Source organism: Lycium ferocissimum, chromosome 1 (genome assembly GCF_029784015.1).
Source record: "Lycium ferocissimum isolate CSIRO_LF1 chromosome 1, AGI_CSIRO_Lferr_CH_V1, whole genome shotgun sequence".
Classification (NCBI taxonomy): Eukaryota; Viridiplantae; Streptophyta; class Magnoliopsida; order Solanales; family Solanaceae; genus Lycium; species Lycium ferocissimum.
In genome coordinates this window covers 34,709,478-34,729,588 of record NC_081342.1, presented here as the reverse complement: position 1 = coordinate 34,729,588, position 20,111 = coordinate 34,709,478, and the positions used below count along the sequence as shown (strand labels likewise).

Below are 20,111 nucleotides of genomic sequence, written 5' to 3'. Positions count from 1 at the left end.
GAGGTCCGGATGGTCGTTTAGAACGTGTGTGTATATTTGATTCAGTTCCCAATGCACTCAGATGCATTTTGAGACTTGAGTTGTGAAGTTGGGATTGAGGTATCGGGGGTTGACTCGATCAACGAGACCTCCGTTGGGAATTCTGAGGCCATGAGCTGATTCGTAGCGTGTTTTTATGTGTGTCTGTGTATGTGGTTTGTGAACAAATGTCCTCGGGAATTAGTCAAAAATTCGAGTTGAAGTGAGAAACTTGGGAAAGTTTCTGGTGTCTGGTGCCCGCTTTGGCGGCTCCAGCACCACGGCAGCGGTACCGCTAAAATGGTCACCATGCCACTGGAGTGGTCTTTGCCAATTGGGCATGACTGTTGTAGCGGTCATAGGACTGCTGGAGCGATAGTAGTGTTGTGGAAATGGGTGACGGGCAGTTAGTTAATTAAATGAAGTGTTAAAAGCCCTTAGTCTATCATTTAATACCATTCTGAAAATTGTGCTCTTGAGAACTATTGTAGTGGATTCTTGGAGGAGATTCTTGGTGGTAAGTCCTCCTAACCTTCTAGCTAATTCATTATTCCTAATCATCTTAGAATCCCTCTTTCCTTATTAGTTCCTTAGTAATGGAAGATTAAAGGTGGGTTTGATGAATTTTTTTATCTAGGCTTTTTAATGATGAAATTGATTAGGTTTATGCTAGATTATGATATATCTAAGGTTGTTTATCATATATCTCACATTATTAGTGTTGAATTCTTGAATATAAGAGTTAGGGTTTATACTCAAAATTAGGGGTTTTGCTTGAATTTCGAAATTGGGTGAATCCTTGAGTTAATTTAGCAATTAGTTGATAGGTTTTGATCACTTAGTATTGAATTGGATATCTTACCCTTGAATTTCCCGTTTTGACCTTGTGGGTCCCATTTCCCTAAATTCTAAGGTTGGGTTTTGACCTATTTTAATGATAGCAATATAGGTGTCGATCTTCATGATTTATAATCTTGATTTCAAATATGCCTAGACTTTCTTGATCTTGAGGCTCAGCGGAAGGGCAAGGCTATGGAGTGATTGTTGGTGTATTCTTTGTTCGGCCATCCAGGTAGGTTATGGCTTACCTTTGGCGAGACTTCTTGTAGCGAAGCATATATTTAGATAATATTGTCGGAGACAACATATAAACCTTCAGGTATGAAGTTCGGTTGGATACTGTTTAGGTTGGGCCCTATTGTGTGATTGAATTTGGAACCTCTAAGGAAAGGAGTTAGCCACCCCGTTGTGTTGTGACTTGATTGTTCTATTGTTATTGGCTTGATGCCACATGATGATAGTAGATATTGAGGACTGTTGTTACATTTTGATTATGATATTGCAGTGCCTTACTTGTTGATGTTGATACGAGGATAGTGTTCTATATGACTTGTGTAGTCTTTTATGATATTATTGGTGTACCCATGTGTGGTACTTGTGATATTGATCTGATTATTGATTTTGACACATACATTGCATGCATTCTCATCCTTCATAATCTATTGTTGATACATTGTTGATACTTGATGAAATACTGTGATGAGCTGGGCTCGGTTTGGATGAGAGTGACGTGAGAGTCCGATATCCGATGTTTATCCCGAAATCGTAGATTGAGTGAGTGCATGGACTCCGTGGGTCCCCCGGGCTGGTGCTGATGGAAATCCTCCGTGGGAAAAGATTCAAAGTCTCGTCTGTCTGTTGGGCAAAGATCCGGGACGAGTAGCACTTATACTTCGCGAGTCACCTTGGGTTGTGCTACCGAGACGTCAATACTTCCATCCGGAGTAAATGTATACACAACATTGCATTTGTATTCATACATTATTGCATTGCATTGCATTATGGTTGTTTTGTGATGATCTGGTGATTTACTTGTGTTGATCGAATTCGGATTGGATATATTATGACTTGGCACACTTGGGTTTAGATGCTACAACTTGGGTGATGACGTGTACTTGGTTCTGTTTGTGGTTGACTTATACTTGTTGATTTATCTACTTATCTTGCTTTATTGTCTGAATCATATTAGCTATACTTAGTCAGCCTATAATACCTACCAGTACTGTGGTTTTGTACTGACCTGCACTTCTTTGTATTCTTTTATGAGTGTAGAGTTCCAGGTTGGATCTTCTTCCGTCTCCCGTGGCTGATAGTTTCTCTCAGGATTGCTTGAGTCTACAGGGTGAGCACGAGATATCTGCTGCCTTGAAGACTCTTCTTATTTATCTCTTACTTTCCCATTCTAAAACATATACAGATTTGATGTATTATTATAATTCTAGAATTGTGTATTTCGGATCTAGATGCTCTTGTATGGCTTTGACCAAACCCTGGGTGTATTTTCTTATTTCCGTACTTTCTTCTATACTATTAACGTAAAGCTTACGTGATTTATTATCTTTCGAATAATTGATTTTTTTGTTTATGCCTTTATTATCGTTGGGTTGAGGGTTCGCTTATTGAGATGGGAAAGGTAAGTGCCCGCATGGCTTAGCCAAATTGGGTCATGATAAGTTGGTATCAGAGCCCTAGGTTACCCGATCTATAATACAAGAGCATGTGTAGTAGAGTCTCGTGGATCGGTATGATGAGCTTCGTACTTATCGACGAGAGGCTATAGGACATTTAGGAAATCTCACTTTCTTTCATTCTTTCGTGCTACATTATGCTAATTGGTATCTGAAAAATCAAATTGGTATCTGACTTTTATCTCTTCTCTAGTAGATGGTGAGCACTCGAGCTACTATAGCCCGAGGTCAGGTGTCAGAGCCCGCGGTTGCGGCTGGTACAAGAAGGAGAGCGATAGTCCGAGGATGCGGCAGAGTTAGAGGCCGCAAAGCTGCCCCAGCCAGGGGCATGGCTCCTGCGGTAGGACGTGCCACATTGTGAAGACCCATGGAGTTGACTATGTGTCCTACCAGTTTCGTAGTGACGCGAAGACTTAGTGGAGGTATTTTGTGGCTTGCAGACCTTAGGGTTCCCCTCCCCAATCTTGGACTCAATTCTACCGAACCTTCCTTGAGAAGTATGTGCCCCAGCCTTTGCGAAAGGCGCATAGGGAGGAGTTCCTACATCTTCAGCAGAGGGGTATGTCTGTGGAGGCCTATGTAACTCGCGATCTATATCTGGCTTGTTATTCCACTCTTTTGATCCCTACCGAGCGTGACAAGATTAGGCATTTTGTTGGTGGGCTAGTCGGCTCACTTCAGATTCCTTGCCTTCAGATAGAGGCTATGGGGGCTTCCTTCCAATCCAACGTTTAGCATGCTTCTTTTGTGGAGGGCGCTAAGGCCCATGCATTTGGAGGTGGTGGTGACAAGAGATCGCGTCAAACTGGGAGTTATTGTGGTTCTAGTTCGAGGGGCGCCAGTCAGTCTTCTAGGCCGTATCAGCCATATCCTGACCGCCCTATGCATTCAGCTTTTCAGAGGCTCCCCCCAGTGAGCCACCCAGATAGAGAGCTCCCGAGATTTTGTTTTCTCGACTGATAGACAAGGTTGTTTCATCCGGGTCCTCAACTCCAGTTTATCAGCCTTTGTCCCCTCTGATCTGTTTTTCATGTGGAGAGGTTGGGCATATTTCTAGGAGATTTTCTTGGCCCAGACGGGATTATCAGCTGCAGAGGACTCCAACATCATCTGGTGGTTGAGGTGGTGCTTCTCAGAGAGGCGGTACTCAGTCAGGCCGTGGTGGTTCTCAAGGTTCTAGAGGTGGATCCCAGGAAGTTAGAAGTGGGTCCCAGAGTGCCAGAGGGGAATCTCAGACTGGACATGGTGAGGCCCATTTTTACTCATTTTTGGGTAGGCCCGAGGCAGAGGCCTCAGATGTTGTTATTTCAGGTACCATTTCTGTCCTTCATAGAGCAACATCTTTGTTATTTGATCCTGGATCCACTTATTCATATGTGTCTGTATATCATGCCATTGGTTGGGATTTTCCTTGTGATAGCATAGATATACCTGTTCATGTGTCTACTCCGGTTAGAGATTCTGTTACCGTAGATCGAGTTTATCGGTCATGTTTGGTTACTTTTATGGGGTATGACACTTGGGTAGATTTGATAATTTTCGATATGGTGGACTTTGATATTATCTTGGGGATGTCCTGCCTTTCTGCTTATCACATGATACTGGACTGTCATGCAAGACAAATCGCCTTAGCCATGCGGGCATTCCAGGCTTGAGTGGAGGGGGTACTCCAGTCCGCCTCCAAGAAGATCATTCATCCTTCGGGGGAAGAAATTAGTCAATAAGGGGGTGTTTAGCTTATGCGGCTCATGTGCGAGACACATTTGCATCTCCACCCCTTGAGTCCATTCCTATTATGAGCGAGTTCGCGGAGGTATTCCCGTCTGATCTACCAGATATGCCACCCGATCACAACATTGATTTCTGCATTGGCTTGGATCTGGGCATTCGCCCTATTTCTATTCCGCCATATCGGACTTGCCTTTGCAGAGAGTTGAGAGGGCGGTTGCGAGGATTTATTGAGCAAGGGGTTCATTAGACCGAGTGTCTCCCCTTGGGGTGAACCTGTATTATTTGTGAAGAAGAAAGATGGAACCATGAGGATGTGCATTGATTATCGCCAGCTGAACAAGGTTACTATTCGGAACAAGTGTCCTATGCCTCGTATTGATGACTTATTTGACCAGCTTCAGGGTGCTTCAGTGTTTTCGAAGATTGACTTATGCTCAGGCTACCACCAGTTAAAGATCCGGGCTGAGGATATTCTGAAGAAAGCCTTTCGGATGAGATATGGACACTATGAGTTCCTGGTGATGTCTTTTGGGCTTACCCATGCCCCATCTACTTTTATGACTTTGACGAATGGCATCTTTAGGCCATTCCTTGACTCCTTCGTGATTGTGTTTATTGATGATATCTTGGTGTATTCCAAGAGTAGGAAGGAGCATGAGAGCCATCTTCGTAATATTCTTGGGTTGTTGAAGAAGCATAGCTTGTTTGCTAAGTTTTCGAAGTGTGAGTTTTGGTTGGAGTCTGTGGCATTCTTGGGCCATATTGTGTCTAAGGATGGGATTATGGTTGACTACAAAGATTGGTGTGGGGGGTGGCGAGGCCCGCTACGCTATGAGGTTCGTAGTTTTGTGGGTTTGGCCAGCTACTATCGTCGTTTTGTGAAGGGTTTTGCTGCTATTGCTTCGTCTTTATCCAGATTGACTCAGAAAGATGTTCCCTTCCAGTGGTCCAATGATTGTGAGGAGAGCTTCAAAAGCTCAAGCTTCTTTTAACTTCAGCCCCGATCTTTGCATTACCCGTGTAGGGTAAGGATTTCGCGGTATATTTTGATGCATCCTGTATGGGTTTGGGTACTGTGTTGATGCAGGAGGGTAGAGTGATAACTTATGCTTCTCGTCAGTTGAAGATTCATGAGAAGAATTACCCTACCCATGATTTGGAGTTGTTGGCCGTGGTCTTCTCATTGAAGATTTGGAGGCATTATTTGTACGGTGTCCATTGTGAGGTTTTCATCGATCGCCGTAGCCTTCAGCATGTGTTTACTGTAGCGGGTCGATATTTTTTTCAATTCGTATTTGCACTTGCCTTATTTAAAAAGGAAAGTGTCCCAGGGAAGTACGGTTGTCAATCGTAACGAGAAAAAAGAAAAATATACATCTACGTGATGGTGCTCTAAATGGATATTGTTTAGAGTCGCCACCTAATTTTTAGGAAATTAGGAAAACCAGTTCGAAAAGGGTTCATTTAAAACGATTAAATTTTAAAACAAACCTAATCTAACTAAAGTATGGGTAAGGGTTCTGGTGATCCCCGGGGAAGGTGTTAGGCACCCCGGTATTAGAGATCCGTAAAATACGATTGACCTACGGGTTCTAATGGTATGCCTTTATAGATATGAATTGTTTATAGTGAAAAATTGTTTCAGCTTATATTTCCGCAACAAAAAGTTTAGTCATTCATACAAAATATATCACATTTCAAGAAACGAAAATGGTAAAATTTTGCCCAAAATTGGGCTTTTGGGTTTCGGACTAGAACACCTAGGTTAACTCCTGAAGGCCTTTAACATAGGTAGAACACGACGTAAGTACACCCGTTAAGTTTCAAGTTTTTAAAGAGTTTTATTTAAGTTTAGAAAATTGTTCAAGTCATACTATTATTGTCCATTTGTCAACTATATTCACATTTTTCATCAATTTTAATCCAATTTTAGTCCAAGTTATTGAGATGGTCAAAATAGTCCATAAAGTCTTTAAATCAGTCCATATAGTCCACAAGTTCCTATAAGTCCACAGGTTTAAAAAATGTCCAAATCAGTCCCATAATTTATGAAATTGATCATTTTTAGTCCGAATTCTACTAAATCAGTCCATTATCGTTTTAAAGATTGCAAGTTGTATTAATTTCCCAAAATCAGTTTTGCATAGTATAAAAATTGAGTTTGGCAACTTTAATCATGGGATAATCTTTTAAGGGTCCCAATAAACACATTTCATCAATTTGCCAAATAAATAATAAAAGATAGGGAGTTGGGCCTACCAAGCCCAACAGAATAAATGCATATAAAATTTATCCGCTCCAAGTTATGCTCCATTTTTTTGCTCCAAGTTGGGTTGACTCGATCTAGATACATTAGTTGCTCTCGTTGGGCCCAAACCAACGGGGTTTGGGTGGACAAGGATACAAACGGATATACATAACTTTAGTATACGCCCACAAATTAAACTAAGTACAAAAGTAAAAGGCTATAATAATTATTATAATGCCAAAAATGAATTACAACTTTATTGGGCCAAGCCCGTATGAATATAACTCAAAACTGTCACAAATGTCGCAAAGGAAGGCCCAAAACAGTGATAATAGCTCAGGTATGAAAATCACAAGTAATAGGCCCAAGAAACAGACCTAAGCTCATTTTCTTCTCAAGTCTTCTAAGTGTCAAAGTGTGATATACATAATATACCAGTGATATACTACTCAATTTCTTCTCAAATTTTTTCTAAATGGCAAAACTATGATATACACGATATACTATTAGTATACCATTGAAGAGCAAAACCTTTTAAAGGGCATACTCTCCATATACACTTGATATACGTTACATATTCCATTAACATTAACTCTAAACCACCACATTCAAGTCACTTAACAAGTTCAAATCTCTTAAAAGACATTCCACATTTTTCAAAGCCAAGCATTTAACTATCAGTCAAGGCTAATAAACAAGCAAGAGTTCTATAATGTGCAACTTCAATGCCAAATCACAACACATATAAGGCAAGAATGTCATAGAAAAATTCAACTAATCACAAAAACAAGGAAATCAAGCCGTCTTAGGCAATGCAGAGGCTTGGTAATGCAAGGCACATCAAGTGTCAAAATTCAGAATTAGTCATAGCATAATCAAGGGGAGCATGACACACTTTTAGGTGATAAAGCAAACAGATTGACAATGGAGGGGTAAGGAAGCAAAGCAACACAGGTTTAAGAGGTGTAGAAGAAAGAAAACAGGCTAAGACCATAATCACACACTCATGATCTTAGTTCTTAAATTTTTAGAGGGGAATCAACAATTAAAAGAGACAGAGTGCTAAATTATCTAATCAAGATCTCATTTTAGTGAATGGGAAGCTAAACTAATGCCAAAAACCCATTTTTTGAACCTGTTTACTGCTGATCAAAGGGTCACAGAAGCATGTTTTAGGATCCAAAGTCACTTTGCACCAATTTCAAGCTTAAGCAAGTCCAAATATCCAGTGTTACAGGGTGCAAATTTACCATAATCCCTTAGGTCCCTATATCCTAGTTTAAGTTCATTCATAGGTCATAATGGCTCAGCTAATTACAAAAGATTGTCTCAGCATACAAGCAGTCTTATAGAGAACATTAAGAGGGCCTTAAGCTGTTATTCTCACTTCTTTACTTCAGGGTTTGAACAAACAGATTCAATCACAAATCTAGGATCAAAATAGAGTTTAGCTAAGATGTAAGAGATAGTCAAGTCAGAACCAACAAATCCACAAGAATTGGAGGGAATATGAAACTATCCTTAGGAGTAAACATGAGCCAAATGTGATCAGAGCAAGTCACAAGTGATGGAAAATTCATATGGAAACAATTACAAGTCTCAAATGAGGTTCATGCCACTGTCCTAGGTCACAAAATAGTATGCTCAAGAGTATTACAGTCAACAGTGTATAAAGGATAGCATATGCAAGTTGCAGGATCAAACATAAGAAAATAAAGAAGGAAAGTCATGAACTATCACTATACTCAGTTTCAGAATCCTATTTTAAGGTTAAATTCTAGTCTTCATTAGTTTCAACATGGTTTGGCAAGCAAAAAGGTATTTAGAACTTATCTAATCAAAGCAAACTCACAGAATATATCAATAGTGACTTAGATAAATGATTGGTACACACAAAAGACCCAATAAGACTCAAGTTATTTTGATGGATCAACTAGACAAGTCATGGACTTATCCAACTCCTATTCTTAGACAAATTCTTCCATTTTTAGAGTCTCTAATCCACAATTAACCATTTCAATGTTCCTAAATCAAGTAGATAGGATCATTTCCACCTCTCAGATGTCTAGCCAAGTTTTAAAATGATAAATGCATACCAAATAAGGCAAAACAATCATAAAGACAAGCAAGAATTCCTTTCTTATGATCTTAACATGTCACTTAAATCAAGTAAAGGAGAATCAAGGGTTGGGAAGTCATTCCTTACAGATTTGGAAAGAAAATAATCTCAAAAGAATGAAAACAAGTTCTAGTATACATAATACTAAGCAAGCAGAGATTTAAATGTCTTCAAGTTCAAATATGTAAAAATAAAGGTATGAGCATCACATTACGAAGTTTTAAAGTCATTTTCTTAACCTAAATAATCCTAGAAGATCACTTAAAATTAACACACAAGGAAGATTCAAACAAAATCTCAAAGGTATACATAAACAAATCACTTTTTCAAAAGAGAATAAAATCTTAAGTTAATTTTTAAGGCCAGTTCCTATTTAGTGGTCACTTAACCATTTCAAAGGTGTTTATATCACTTCAAGATATCATTTAGACTAAAACTCAACTACTAATAAGTGAATACAAGAAGATAGGCTTACTTTAAAAACTCTAAACAGTTTTTAGATGATAAACATATGGCAAACATCTATAAAACAAACCAAATGATCTACACTTCATTAAGGACCATCCAACAAACTAGAAAGTGAACTAAATAACCATAACAGGACTAAGGGTACTCAGAAACTACAGAACAGCAACCAAACAGTCTCAAAAAATGGAAAGATATTATCCTAGCCTCTTAAAACTAACAAATGAGACAGTAAAAAAGATCCAAAGCTAACACCTAACTCATTTTAACCTAGTAAATGGTAATTACAACACATTAAAACTTCATTACGTTAGTATTATAACACAACTGCCTCAAGAATAAATAAAACAGTAAACAAAAACCAAAAACCAACATCTACTTTTTAACTTTTACTTTAGTCTTAATACTTAGTGACTAATGATTAAAATATTTTAAACTTCATTGTGCTAGCATTATAACACAATAACATGATAATATTAATGAAATAACAAACCAACAACCATTATACTAACATAAACAATGTTAGCATATATGTACAAACTAGACTCAAAAGATAGTGACTTTAAAACAACTTTTAAACAACCATACACAAGCTAATACATAGAATAAGCTACAGATAGGAATAAAATGAACTAAAAATAGAGTATTACCTTTTTGTAGGGCAACCCAAAGATCAAAGAGTAATTCTTAGATTTTTCAAAAAATAGTAGTATTTTTCTATGGTCTTGTAGTATATTGATATGATTATAGTGTCTATTAAGTTCTATTATATTTTGTATAGGTATTTAGGGGGTAGTATATTAATATATGTAAAGCTAGTGTAGAAACTTAGTGAGAATTTCAACCTTAGCCATGGGAGAAAAAAATTGGGATCCTTTTTAGTCACGAACACTAGATATTTATAGGACAATAGTGGAAATCCTAAAGACCAAAATAGAAAGTTCTAGGTGCTCCCTCCCCTCCCCCCCCCCCCCCCCCCAAAATTCCAAAATCAGATAGGACAAAGGAATTTTTCAAAATTGTACCAATTCGTATTATTTTCAATCACAATTTTAGATAAATCCCATAATACAACTAAGAATCCAACTAATTATACCTAAAAAATTCCAATAAAAAAAAAATGTAGGATAGTACACCTTGTCAAAAATAAACCAAATTCACCTCATCCTAACGGTATAATAGTACCAAAATCGTACAAAACAAGATAGAATCCCCAAAGCATAGTACTCAAATTATGGGAAATTACCCTAGGTCCCTCATTTAGTGTACATAGGGCACAAGTTGGCTAAGGGCTTGAGGCCCCGCCCATGTCAACTATGTACATGAGAAAACCCGAGCAACATCCCAAAACAAATCAAATTCGAGACTAACAAATGAAAAATTATATGAAATTGAACCTGGCAATCATGATAAGTCATGACTGGGCATGAATGTGCCGTCAAATCTGGTCAAAAATGTCCATAAATTGTCGTGGATTGACCGCCATGGGCAGAACCCTAGAAAGTCGATTGAATTGCCTTTGACGAAGAAAGAGAGAGATGGCTGAACAAAATGAAAATATGGTGGTGGGGGGGGGGGTAAAGTTTATTTTATTAAACTTCCCCCCTCCTTTTGTTAAAAGAAAAATCATATATAACGCCCCCCCCCCAATTTTTTTAATTAAAATATCAAAAGACCCCCCTCCCCCTCCCTATCCAATTTGAATTAAATAAAGACTAAGTATTATAAATACACATATAACTAAATAAAATAGTTATTTAGGCTAATTAAAATTTAAAACTCGTAGATTTAAAATATTAGCTTCAAAACAAGCCTAATATTGATATAGTTCCGGAGAATATTTAAAAATGTGAGAAATGCGGTCAAAATGAGCTGTAATTCATACGTCGTCTTAATTGACAACTTTTCCGAGTTAAACAGAGCGGGATATGTATTTCCTTTTTGAATTATATTTATGAAAGTAAATAACTCGTAATTTTCTTGCAATTACCAATTTTTACAGAATAATAATTAAACATCAATTTTTTAATTTTCTTGGGATTTTAATTTTTTGAGGTGCATCCTTGCTCCGTCTTTGACTCGGGAATTTTGAAAATTAAAATACGCGTCTTATGAGGTGAAAATTAGGTGTCAACAATTGCCCCTTCGGAGTTCGAGGATGGCAAGGCCATCCTTGAGCTACGAATTTGACAAACCTAATTTTTACCGAATAATAGAAATTACAGCTCTTTTCGAGCAAAATTTCGAAAGTATGGCCGGACCTAGATTTGTAGGCTTCCTACATATCTCAGGCTACATGAGAATTCAGGCCATTTATGATTCTGACTCTATGAGGACTATGAAGACAAAGAGTTTTCTTCAAACCATCTCGAGGTGTCTCGAGATAATTATAGGAATATGGCCGATCCTTGAAACTTGAGTAGCCTACATATCCCTGGATTTGGGAATCAGGACAATTGTAGTTCGACTCGATAGCCCGAAAAGGAATATCCCTTTATGTTGGAATCCCTTTAGCTATTTCCGGTTGGAAATCTGAATCGGAGGCGATTTTTGGAAAGGATTTATTAGTGTTGATGCTTGAAGTGATCTCCAATTCCTGGTGTAGAAAGCTTGACCCTCGTACATAGTTTTGGACTGGCTGCCCAAGAAAAAGTTCCACGTATGCTCTACATGTTTTGAATTTGGCTTTTTCTTCCATCTTCGGTAGCTTCTAGCTCGTTTTCAAATCTTTTGAATCCTGTGTGTTAGTCTTTTTTGAAAATTTTAATTTTAATGTAGTCATACCTGAGTGGCATTTTGCCGTTTTGTTGACTTTGAAGTCATCCTCCAATATTATGTCAGTCTTTTCGAAAATGCTTGTCCGTCTTCTTTCTTTTTTCCTGTAAGCGTGTGTTTTTTTCGTGTATTTTTGAAAAAATGATCTACTCTGGATAATAATCATGATACTTTGACCCGCTCTTTTCCGTCATTTTCAGATGTTTTCATTGTTTAATGATAACTTCCGTTGGGATCTGGGTCGGACTATACCGTATTTTTGCGAAACCTACACACCCCAGTCCGGTTGTCATTTTCGAAAGCATGATGCTACTAATGAAAACCATATTTTCAAGTGCGGGATCATTTTTGTTTCTTATGACATCCGCCACCCCTGAAAATTTGAACTTACATAATTTTCACATCTTTGCGGTGACTATCGCAAATCTGGTGTCGACTGCATCGTGATTCCCATACGAAGTCTGTGGTATACCAGTTCGGGACTACATCACTTATTGTCAAAAATACAAAAATGTAGACTGCACATCAGAGTGCAGTATCATATTCCTTTCATGATGACTACTAACCTCTGTGTCCAGAATTACAACATTTAGTCAGAATATTCAAGTTAACTACTGCATACTCAAGTGAGGAGCCCTTTCTCATGACTACCACTATCCCTAAACTAGGATTACGTTAACTTGAAATAAACTGCAGTAGCGACCGCAAATCTTGATGTAGGAATCACATTCGTATTTCAATGATTGTGGACATCAACCTCGGAATTATGCTACCTATTTCTGGCTATATATATATATGGATGAGGACTCAGCCCCTTCGGCACGTAGTCATTTAATCCATATCATCATCTTGAGGAATGAAGCTTACCTCCAAGGAAGAATACCCGCCCGTCGACAGGGTTCACATTTTCCGAAAGGACTAGACTCGATTGTGAACACGGCATTTCAATACCGATATCAACGCGTCGTCTTCAAATTGTAGATTTTTAAGACTTCTAATCAGTCAATGTATCAAGGCAAGCCATACGACGTCTAGTCCGAGGTCTCAATACCTTGACACAATACTATTTAGTAGAGACCAAGCTTTTGGTAAACCGGGATCATATCTTTCACTAGTCTTAAAATTTTCTTTTTGTAAATCTTTGTTCTCTGCAAAATGAACAAACTTATCAGCGTAAAGCAAACTTTACTTAGGGAGGGCTTTGTTACTCTTTTGTATACTCTTCTGTGCCACTATTCCTTGAAGCTTCTTCTTCGCTTAGCTTGTTGTTGTTATCCTGTTTTAAACATCTTAGCAAACAAGTTAGTGTAGAAACATCCATGCTTGTGTGTTCCTGCATCCACAGAAAAATTTGTTAGTTTCCTATACGGTCGACTGCTCTTCCTGCGCATGGACTTCTTCCGTTCACACTTTGGCAGGAAAGGATGCTCATTTTCCTTAAAAAAAATTATTTTCGAGCAGAGCTGAAAAGTTTTTGGGCGATGATTTTGGGAAATATATGTATTTTTGGTATATTATATATGTTTCGAAAATGATACATTTTATACACGCCCTTTTAATGTCATGACATTAGTTACTCAAACAAGGCCTTCCGTCTCTTCTTCTTCTTCTTGATCTCGACTTGTAAATTTTTTGAATCTCTTTCAAAAAATTTGTCCCAGTTCGTATACATCTTTGTACCAACTCGAATTTCGCTATATCAAAGGAATTTTTGAGACCCACTAAAAAATTCTACCCCAGTGTAAGTGTGTACTTGTCGATTCTGAATTTTACTGTGCTTGAGGAATTTTTGACATTCTTCTCAAAAATTCTGCCCCAATGTAGAAGTTTTAATCAATTCATTCTTTTGAACTGATGTATTTAAAGCATTTTTTAGGTCCTCTCAAAAATTATGCCCCAGTTCCTTGTGGGGTTACCTTTATCTTTCTCTTGCTAAATCAATTCTGAGGTTTCCTAAGGTTTATTGGAAATTTTGTTTGGAATGACCAAGCTCAAAAGAGCACCTACATATCCTATTTCGGGAATCAGGTTGAAACGTAGCTCAGGGTAAAATATAGTGGAATATTTTGTGAGAGCGAACTCAAAAGAGCGCCTACGTATCCCAAATGGGAATCAGGTCATAACGTAGTTCAAAATACATAATTTTGGATTTTTGGATTAAAGCAACCGAGCTTGGAAAAGCGCCTACGTATCCCCTTATAAGGGAATCAGTCCTCGCGTAGTTCGTACATGGTTTTGGATTTGGTTTTTTCTAAAAATGCAAGATTACAAGCAAAGGAAACGCAATTAAAGCAACATAAACTATAAAAACTTTGAATCTTCGTAGTCGTCTTCTTCTTCACACATAGTATCTCTTGATGGCATCTGAATTTATTGCTCTTGGCCACTCCTGACCATCCATCTCAGCAAGTACCACGATTCCTCCTGATAGTACTTTTCGCACCATATAGGGCCCTTGCCAGTTTGGTGCAAACTTTCCTTTATATTCTTCTTGGCTTGGGAATATTTGTTTGAGCACCAATTGCCCAATTTGAAAAACCCTGGTTCTCACATGCTTGTGAAAGCTCACGCCATTCTTTTTTGGTACAATTGACCATGGCAAACAACAATCATTAGCTTTTCATCGATCAAAGCCAGTTGTTCATACCTCTTGCGGATCCATTCTGCATTGTCTAACTCAGCTTCTTGTATGATTCGAAGTGAAGGGATTTCTACTTCGGTGGTTATTACTGCTTCAGTTCCATACACCAACAGGTACGGAGTGACCCCAGTTAAAGTTCTGGCAGTAGTGCGATACCCCAGTAATGCATATGGCAGTTGTTCATGCCAGTCTTTGTAGTTATCAATCATCTTTCTGAGGATCTTCATGATGTTTTTGTTGGCGGCTTTCGCTACAAGAAAAATGGCTATTATGGACGAGAAAAATGGTCCCTAAAAGTCTAATTCCAGTCCTTAAAAGTCAATAGCGATGGGAAAAGCCCATCCCTAGAGGCTTCGCTGCTAAAGATCAATAGGGATGAGATTTTGATATTGGTCCTTAAAGGGATATTGCGACCGCTAAAGTTCTGATCCCTAAAAAAATTTTAGGGACCACATTTCTGGTCCTAAAACATACATTTCAAGATAAGCTTAACTGGTCCTAATAACCTTTTGTGACTGGAAATCTGGTCGTTAATCAACTTGTAAATCCAACTTTAGAACCAATATTTCTGCAGTCCCTAAAGGTGATCTTTTGCTGCCTGTCAACAGAATTAACAATAATACTTCACTGTCATATATATTATTTTTACGTAATTACAAAAGATGGATTAACAACCCATTAATTGTACTGTATAGCCATGATATAAAGTCACATTGCGATACACAATCCTTTAGAGATAAAAAATTAAACATCCTAATATAATTTTGGCCGAAGAGTCCTACTAATATGAAAGCCAATTTATCAGCTTGTTTGAAGTCTTCAAAACTTGGGTATCTGGACTTGTAAATTATAGTCTTCAAATCTTGCAGAAAGCATAAAATAAGTTCTATTTAGGAAAACTATAATTACCAGTACTTTGTTGTTTCAAGTATAACTGCAATAACTTCAGATTTTAACATAATCAAAATCAAAAGATTCTAACAGATTTTGATAAGAGACACACTTAAGAATGTCAATAATCCCGCATATTCTATTTGCAAAGACACTTAAGATGAACATATAAACTGACCAGTATCCTTACTACATGATACTTCTCATCAGTTGAAGTTGTAGCGATTATAATATTTCCCAAAAACAAGAGTGTGCAGGATAGGAATGTCAACTTAGTCATCAAGTTTAAGCATACACCAACTTAAGTCACTAGTCATCACCTCTTACTCGATTAGTTTATGTTGCAACCTTTCCAGAGAGTTCAAACGAAATATTTTCCTAACATCACAGAACCAACAAATAATGTTACTGCAATCATCTAATAAAGCTACTAATAAGAAGCAATAAGATCCACCTATCTGCATAATAACAATCAGTTAAAGTGAGAATAAACACGGATGATCCTCACCCTAGCATCAGGAAGTGCACTTTTTTTGTTCATAATTTATGACAAAAATAAAGGGAACCGCAGGTCTAAATTAAGGGAATGAAACTCAAGGTAATTGATAAGAAATAATACTGTATTTTTAGCTTGTGAGGCCTCCTAAGCTTCCTTCATTTTAGATGGGGAGTCATCTTCACCATTCCTACCCAAGCATATGAATCCTTATTAGCATTCAAGCTTATGTACTTCTCACAAAAAATAAAGTCTATATGCAAGCACATCGGGAGAACAAACCAAATGCTTATGAATTAGAAATCTTTGCACCAAGTAAAAGATAGATTCACAAAATGCAGCAGTAAGAACCAGCATCCATACAACAATAGCACTAAATTTCCCGTTAAGCACAGTACTGATTCCAGAAACCATTCCCTTGTTTACGAAACTGGCTATTAAGAAAATTTAGAATCAATATCCGTATGGATACATAGAGTAAAGTAATAAATGAAAAGGCAAATGACAAACGAGCTTGTACAGTAAGTGCCTAATATATGGTATCTTAGCCCGTTACTACTGTCCATCAACAGTACGAAGGGAAAACCATAGGACCCTGAGATTTACTTCTCAAATTCCCATTGTTTAATAGCCTAATACAAATTTTTAAACTCTTTTTAACTAAGATTCATATTAAGCTTTCTACAAAAGAAACATTCCAGTTTGTTTGCATTATCTGTACCGATGATGCTAATCTATGCACCATTTACCAGAATTCAAAAGTAAACTTCATTAGATAAGGCAAATTTAATACATGTTATTGTGATGCTTTCTCATCCAGATTAACCTTGCGGATACTTAGCAATTAATTTAACCTGTTTTTTTCTATTAAAACAAATGTAATTGTAGTCAAGCTAGCTCCTTGATATCCAAATACAATTTAAAGTATTCATAAAAGGGACTGGAGGGAGCAAGTCGAAACAGCTTGCTCAAACAAGCATGAGAAATATGTCAATTTACTCCAGAGTATTCAAAATTTATAAAATTCACGTGTCTGTACTTTCCTATGACCTCATCATAGGAAGAAAAAGAATTATGATCAGCTAAATCTACTAAATTAATACTCTGATGGTGAGATTAGGTAACATGATCACCTGTATTCACCGTTCACCTCTCCTAGAGTTTGTCGCCTGCAAAACAGAAGCACCCAAAAAGATCTCAACTTTAGAACTAAAGTGAAGTGCAGCTTACACGGATGCATCAATTAATATAAATCTCTCCTAAGTTGCATAAGGGATCTTTCATGTGCAAGACCTTGATACAGTTGTCCAGAAATTAGACATGGTGTGTTATTGCAATTCAAAGCTACAAATGCTCTCTACTATTATGTTCATGTGGATATGTACAATTTTAGTTTTTATAACATCTCATCCAATTGGAATAAACTGATTGAACATCAAATTAATATGTTAAAACTATTTTAACTAGTGTCATTCTGCGACGTGTAATAAAAGGATCCTATGAAAGGATTTCCATAATGAACAACGAGAGAAATAAGAAAAATCACTATTTACTTAAGTACTCTAGAAGGAAAAAAGACCTAAATCATGTTCAATGGTGAAACATTCTACTGAAACCTCAAGAAGATTAAATACAAGAGAAGATTAGATGGACATCAACCATATTTTTTTGCTTTAAATTTTCATTACTACCCTTCTTCCCCGATCTAAAACGGGAGATTAATGATATAATGCATCTCAATAAACAGGTTTCCCAACACTATGAATAAATAAAGAAAAGAAAATACATGTAGTCAAATTTGGATGAGTACAATGAGTTAATTATTGGCAGAGTGACACCACAATTTCTGCACATAGAAGACGTATGTTAAATTTGAATATTAAGAGTGTTCCAAATCAGAAATATACTTAATAAATCAAATATAAAGACAATACATAGGAACATATTAAGTCGAAGACATGCATAAATAAACGCCTTCACAGTATTTAAAAAAGAAGAAAGAAAAGCAAGAAATAAAAGGGAATAGTTTAGCATCAAATGGTCCTCTTGCAGAGAGAATAGGGAAGTATATATTAATCAATAAAATATGCATCAAACCAGAACCAGTTGGGACCAGCCGTTAGAATCATGGGAAAAGTACATAATTAGAAAAACAAGTTTTAGCAAGCCAAAAGTTTAAGAAGGGGAGACAATAAGAAGTATTAAATTCTAGTCCTACTTCTTTCATTTGCGAGGTAATCTGAAAAGAATATACAAACCCTTCAAATTCATTTGAGTAGCAATATATGTGCTCAAGGCTGAAAAATTACTGAATAGTGCAAAGGTTCTATGATAGTTATCAATGCCATGGACAACCCTATATAACAAAGAATGCAGGATTTACTGTTGTTAGCATCAGAATAAAGTTTGATCTAAACATATTGTTGTAGTTTAGAGACCAACTCATCACTCCTCAACTGTAAATATCCATGTTCTTCCAGTTCCCTGACACCCAGCCTCACTCAGAAAGGAAATAGAGCAATTTTTTTTTTTTTGAATTTTCAACAACTAAGCAGAAACTCACCCACTCCAGTTTTTGTTTCCTTGTAGTTGACCATTAAAGTATGAATGCAAAGATATAATAGGGATGCAACATTCGAGATTTCCAACAATAACTTCAAATTTCATAGAATTTGAGTACATAGACGGCCATTTTATCTAAAATTAGTCACAATAATGTCATTATATCAAGTCCTCATTTGTGAAATGGTCCACAGATCTAGCAATGAACAAACAAAAATTTTCTTAAACAACCTATATTACAGTAAAATCCAAGGCTTTGAACGCTATGCAAAATCCAGATATTATTATAAATCGAAAGGTAATTTGACTTCTGGCTCAACACACTTAAGGGCCTAAAAACTTCAATTTTGGAGAGAATATTTTCTATGTCTCATGGAACACAACAATATGTTAGGCATATATACATAGGGATTTCAAGAAAATCTCTAATACTAACAACACTCAATAAGAGTAGGGTTCATTAAGCAAAATTGCATAATTTGCATCATGTATTCAGGGGTATAACCCAAATTATTTCAGGATGAACTCATCAGTCTTGAATCTGACAACATGTGAGCAAGAAGAAATTCAATAGTTGAAAGATAAAATGAAAGAAAAAGTATAACGCATGAGCATCTTTAAATGAAAGAGTTCACATACATACCTCAAAAACTAAGGGAATCTGAGAAATAAACACACTAAAATCAATAGAAATAGAGAAAAAAAATGTAGCCATCACTAAATCAAAAAGAAAATAGCAAAAAAGAACACCCAAACACGGAATCCATCAACGAAATGAACAGCAAACCACATGTATATAAAAGGGGGCGAACAACCGAGCAATAGGGTTGGGAAACAAAAGGATTGGAGCTCAAAGGAGCGAAGCCAAACAACAATAGAGAAGGGAATCGGAAGTTAGTACTAGCAGCAAATGTAAATTACCTTTTGAGAGATGAATGTTAGGTTTTGGGAGATGAGGGTTTGGGAATTTGAGAGATCTTTTTGCCGTCCATGAATGTGAGAAATAAATGTTTATGTGTTTTATTTTTAAAATTTTTTGATTCTTTTAAGAGGAAAAAAAAAGTGGCGCCTCTTGTCCCGCTCAACTTTCAGCATTAGGGACTACATATTCACTAATTTAGAGACCGAATTTTATCCCTTCACTAACTAAAACCACTAAAAGGGGAAAGAGCGACCAGAAAAAATATGTCCCTATAAGTACATTTTGAGGGACCAGATTACTAACCCATTGCTAATTGTTGGACACAAATAAGCCAGTTTCTTGTAGTGTTCCACAGCCCTATTCATTTGTGGCCGGTATGCGGTCGAATTCCGGTGAGTGACTCGGATTTGCGCACACATTTCTTTCATCAAGTGGCTATTCAGATTAGCCCCATTGTCCGTTATGATTGATTCTGGGATGCCGAATCGGCATATGATGTTGTTACGCACAAAATCTGCGACTACGTTCTTTGTTACTGATGCATAAGATGTTGCTTCCGCCCACTTGGTGAAGTATTCTATGGCAACCAAAATGAAACGGTGTTTGCTTGACGCAGCTGGCTCAATTGGTCCTATGACATCTATGCCCCAAGCGGTGAATGGCCAAGGCAACGTCATAGCATTCAGTTATGTTAGAGAGACCCTTATCAAGTCTC

The 20,111-nt window shown here is 37.2% G+C and overlaps 1 protein-coding gene and 1 long non-coding RNA gene across 4 annotated transcripts; both read right to left on the bottom strand.

Moving 5' to 3' along the window:
- Nucleotides 1-14,222: 14,222 nt before the first annotated feature.
- Nucleotides 14,223-14,734, bottom strand: LOC132064135 (uncharacterized). Its single transcript, XM_059457030.1, has 2 exons — nt 14,532-14,734; nt 14,223-14,424 (listed from the first exon to the last, which is right to left on the bottom strand). Exons 1-2 carry the CDS (start codon nt 14,732-14,734, stop codon nt 14,223-14,225), a joined length of 405 nt encoding a protein of 134 aa, XP_059313013.1.
- Nucleotides 14,735-15,852: 1,118 nt separating this feature from the next.
- Nucleotides 15,853-19,596, bottom strand: LOC132054182 (uncharacterized). 3 transcript variants are annotated; one of them, XR_009414232.1, is made up of 5 exons: nt 19,396-19,596; nt 19,118-19,135; nt 18,171-18,268; nt 17,046-17,081; nt 15,853-16,342 (listed from the first exon to the last, which is right to left on the bottom strand). It is a non-coding gene; the product is annotated as an uncharacterized LOC132054182 (long non-coding RNA). The 3 variants fall into 3 exon arrangements; XR_009414230.1 differs by lacking the exon at nt 19,118-19,135 and having other exon boundaries at nt 19,396-19,588; XR_009414229.1 differs by lacking the exons at nt 18,171-18,268; nt 19,118-19,135 and having other exon boundaries at nt 19,396-19,585.
- Nucleotides 19,597-20,111: the final 515 nt, after the last annotated feature.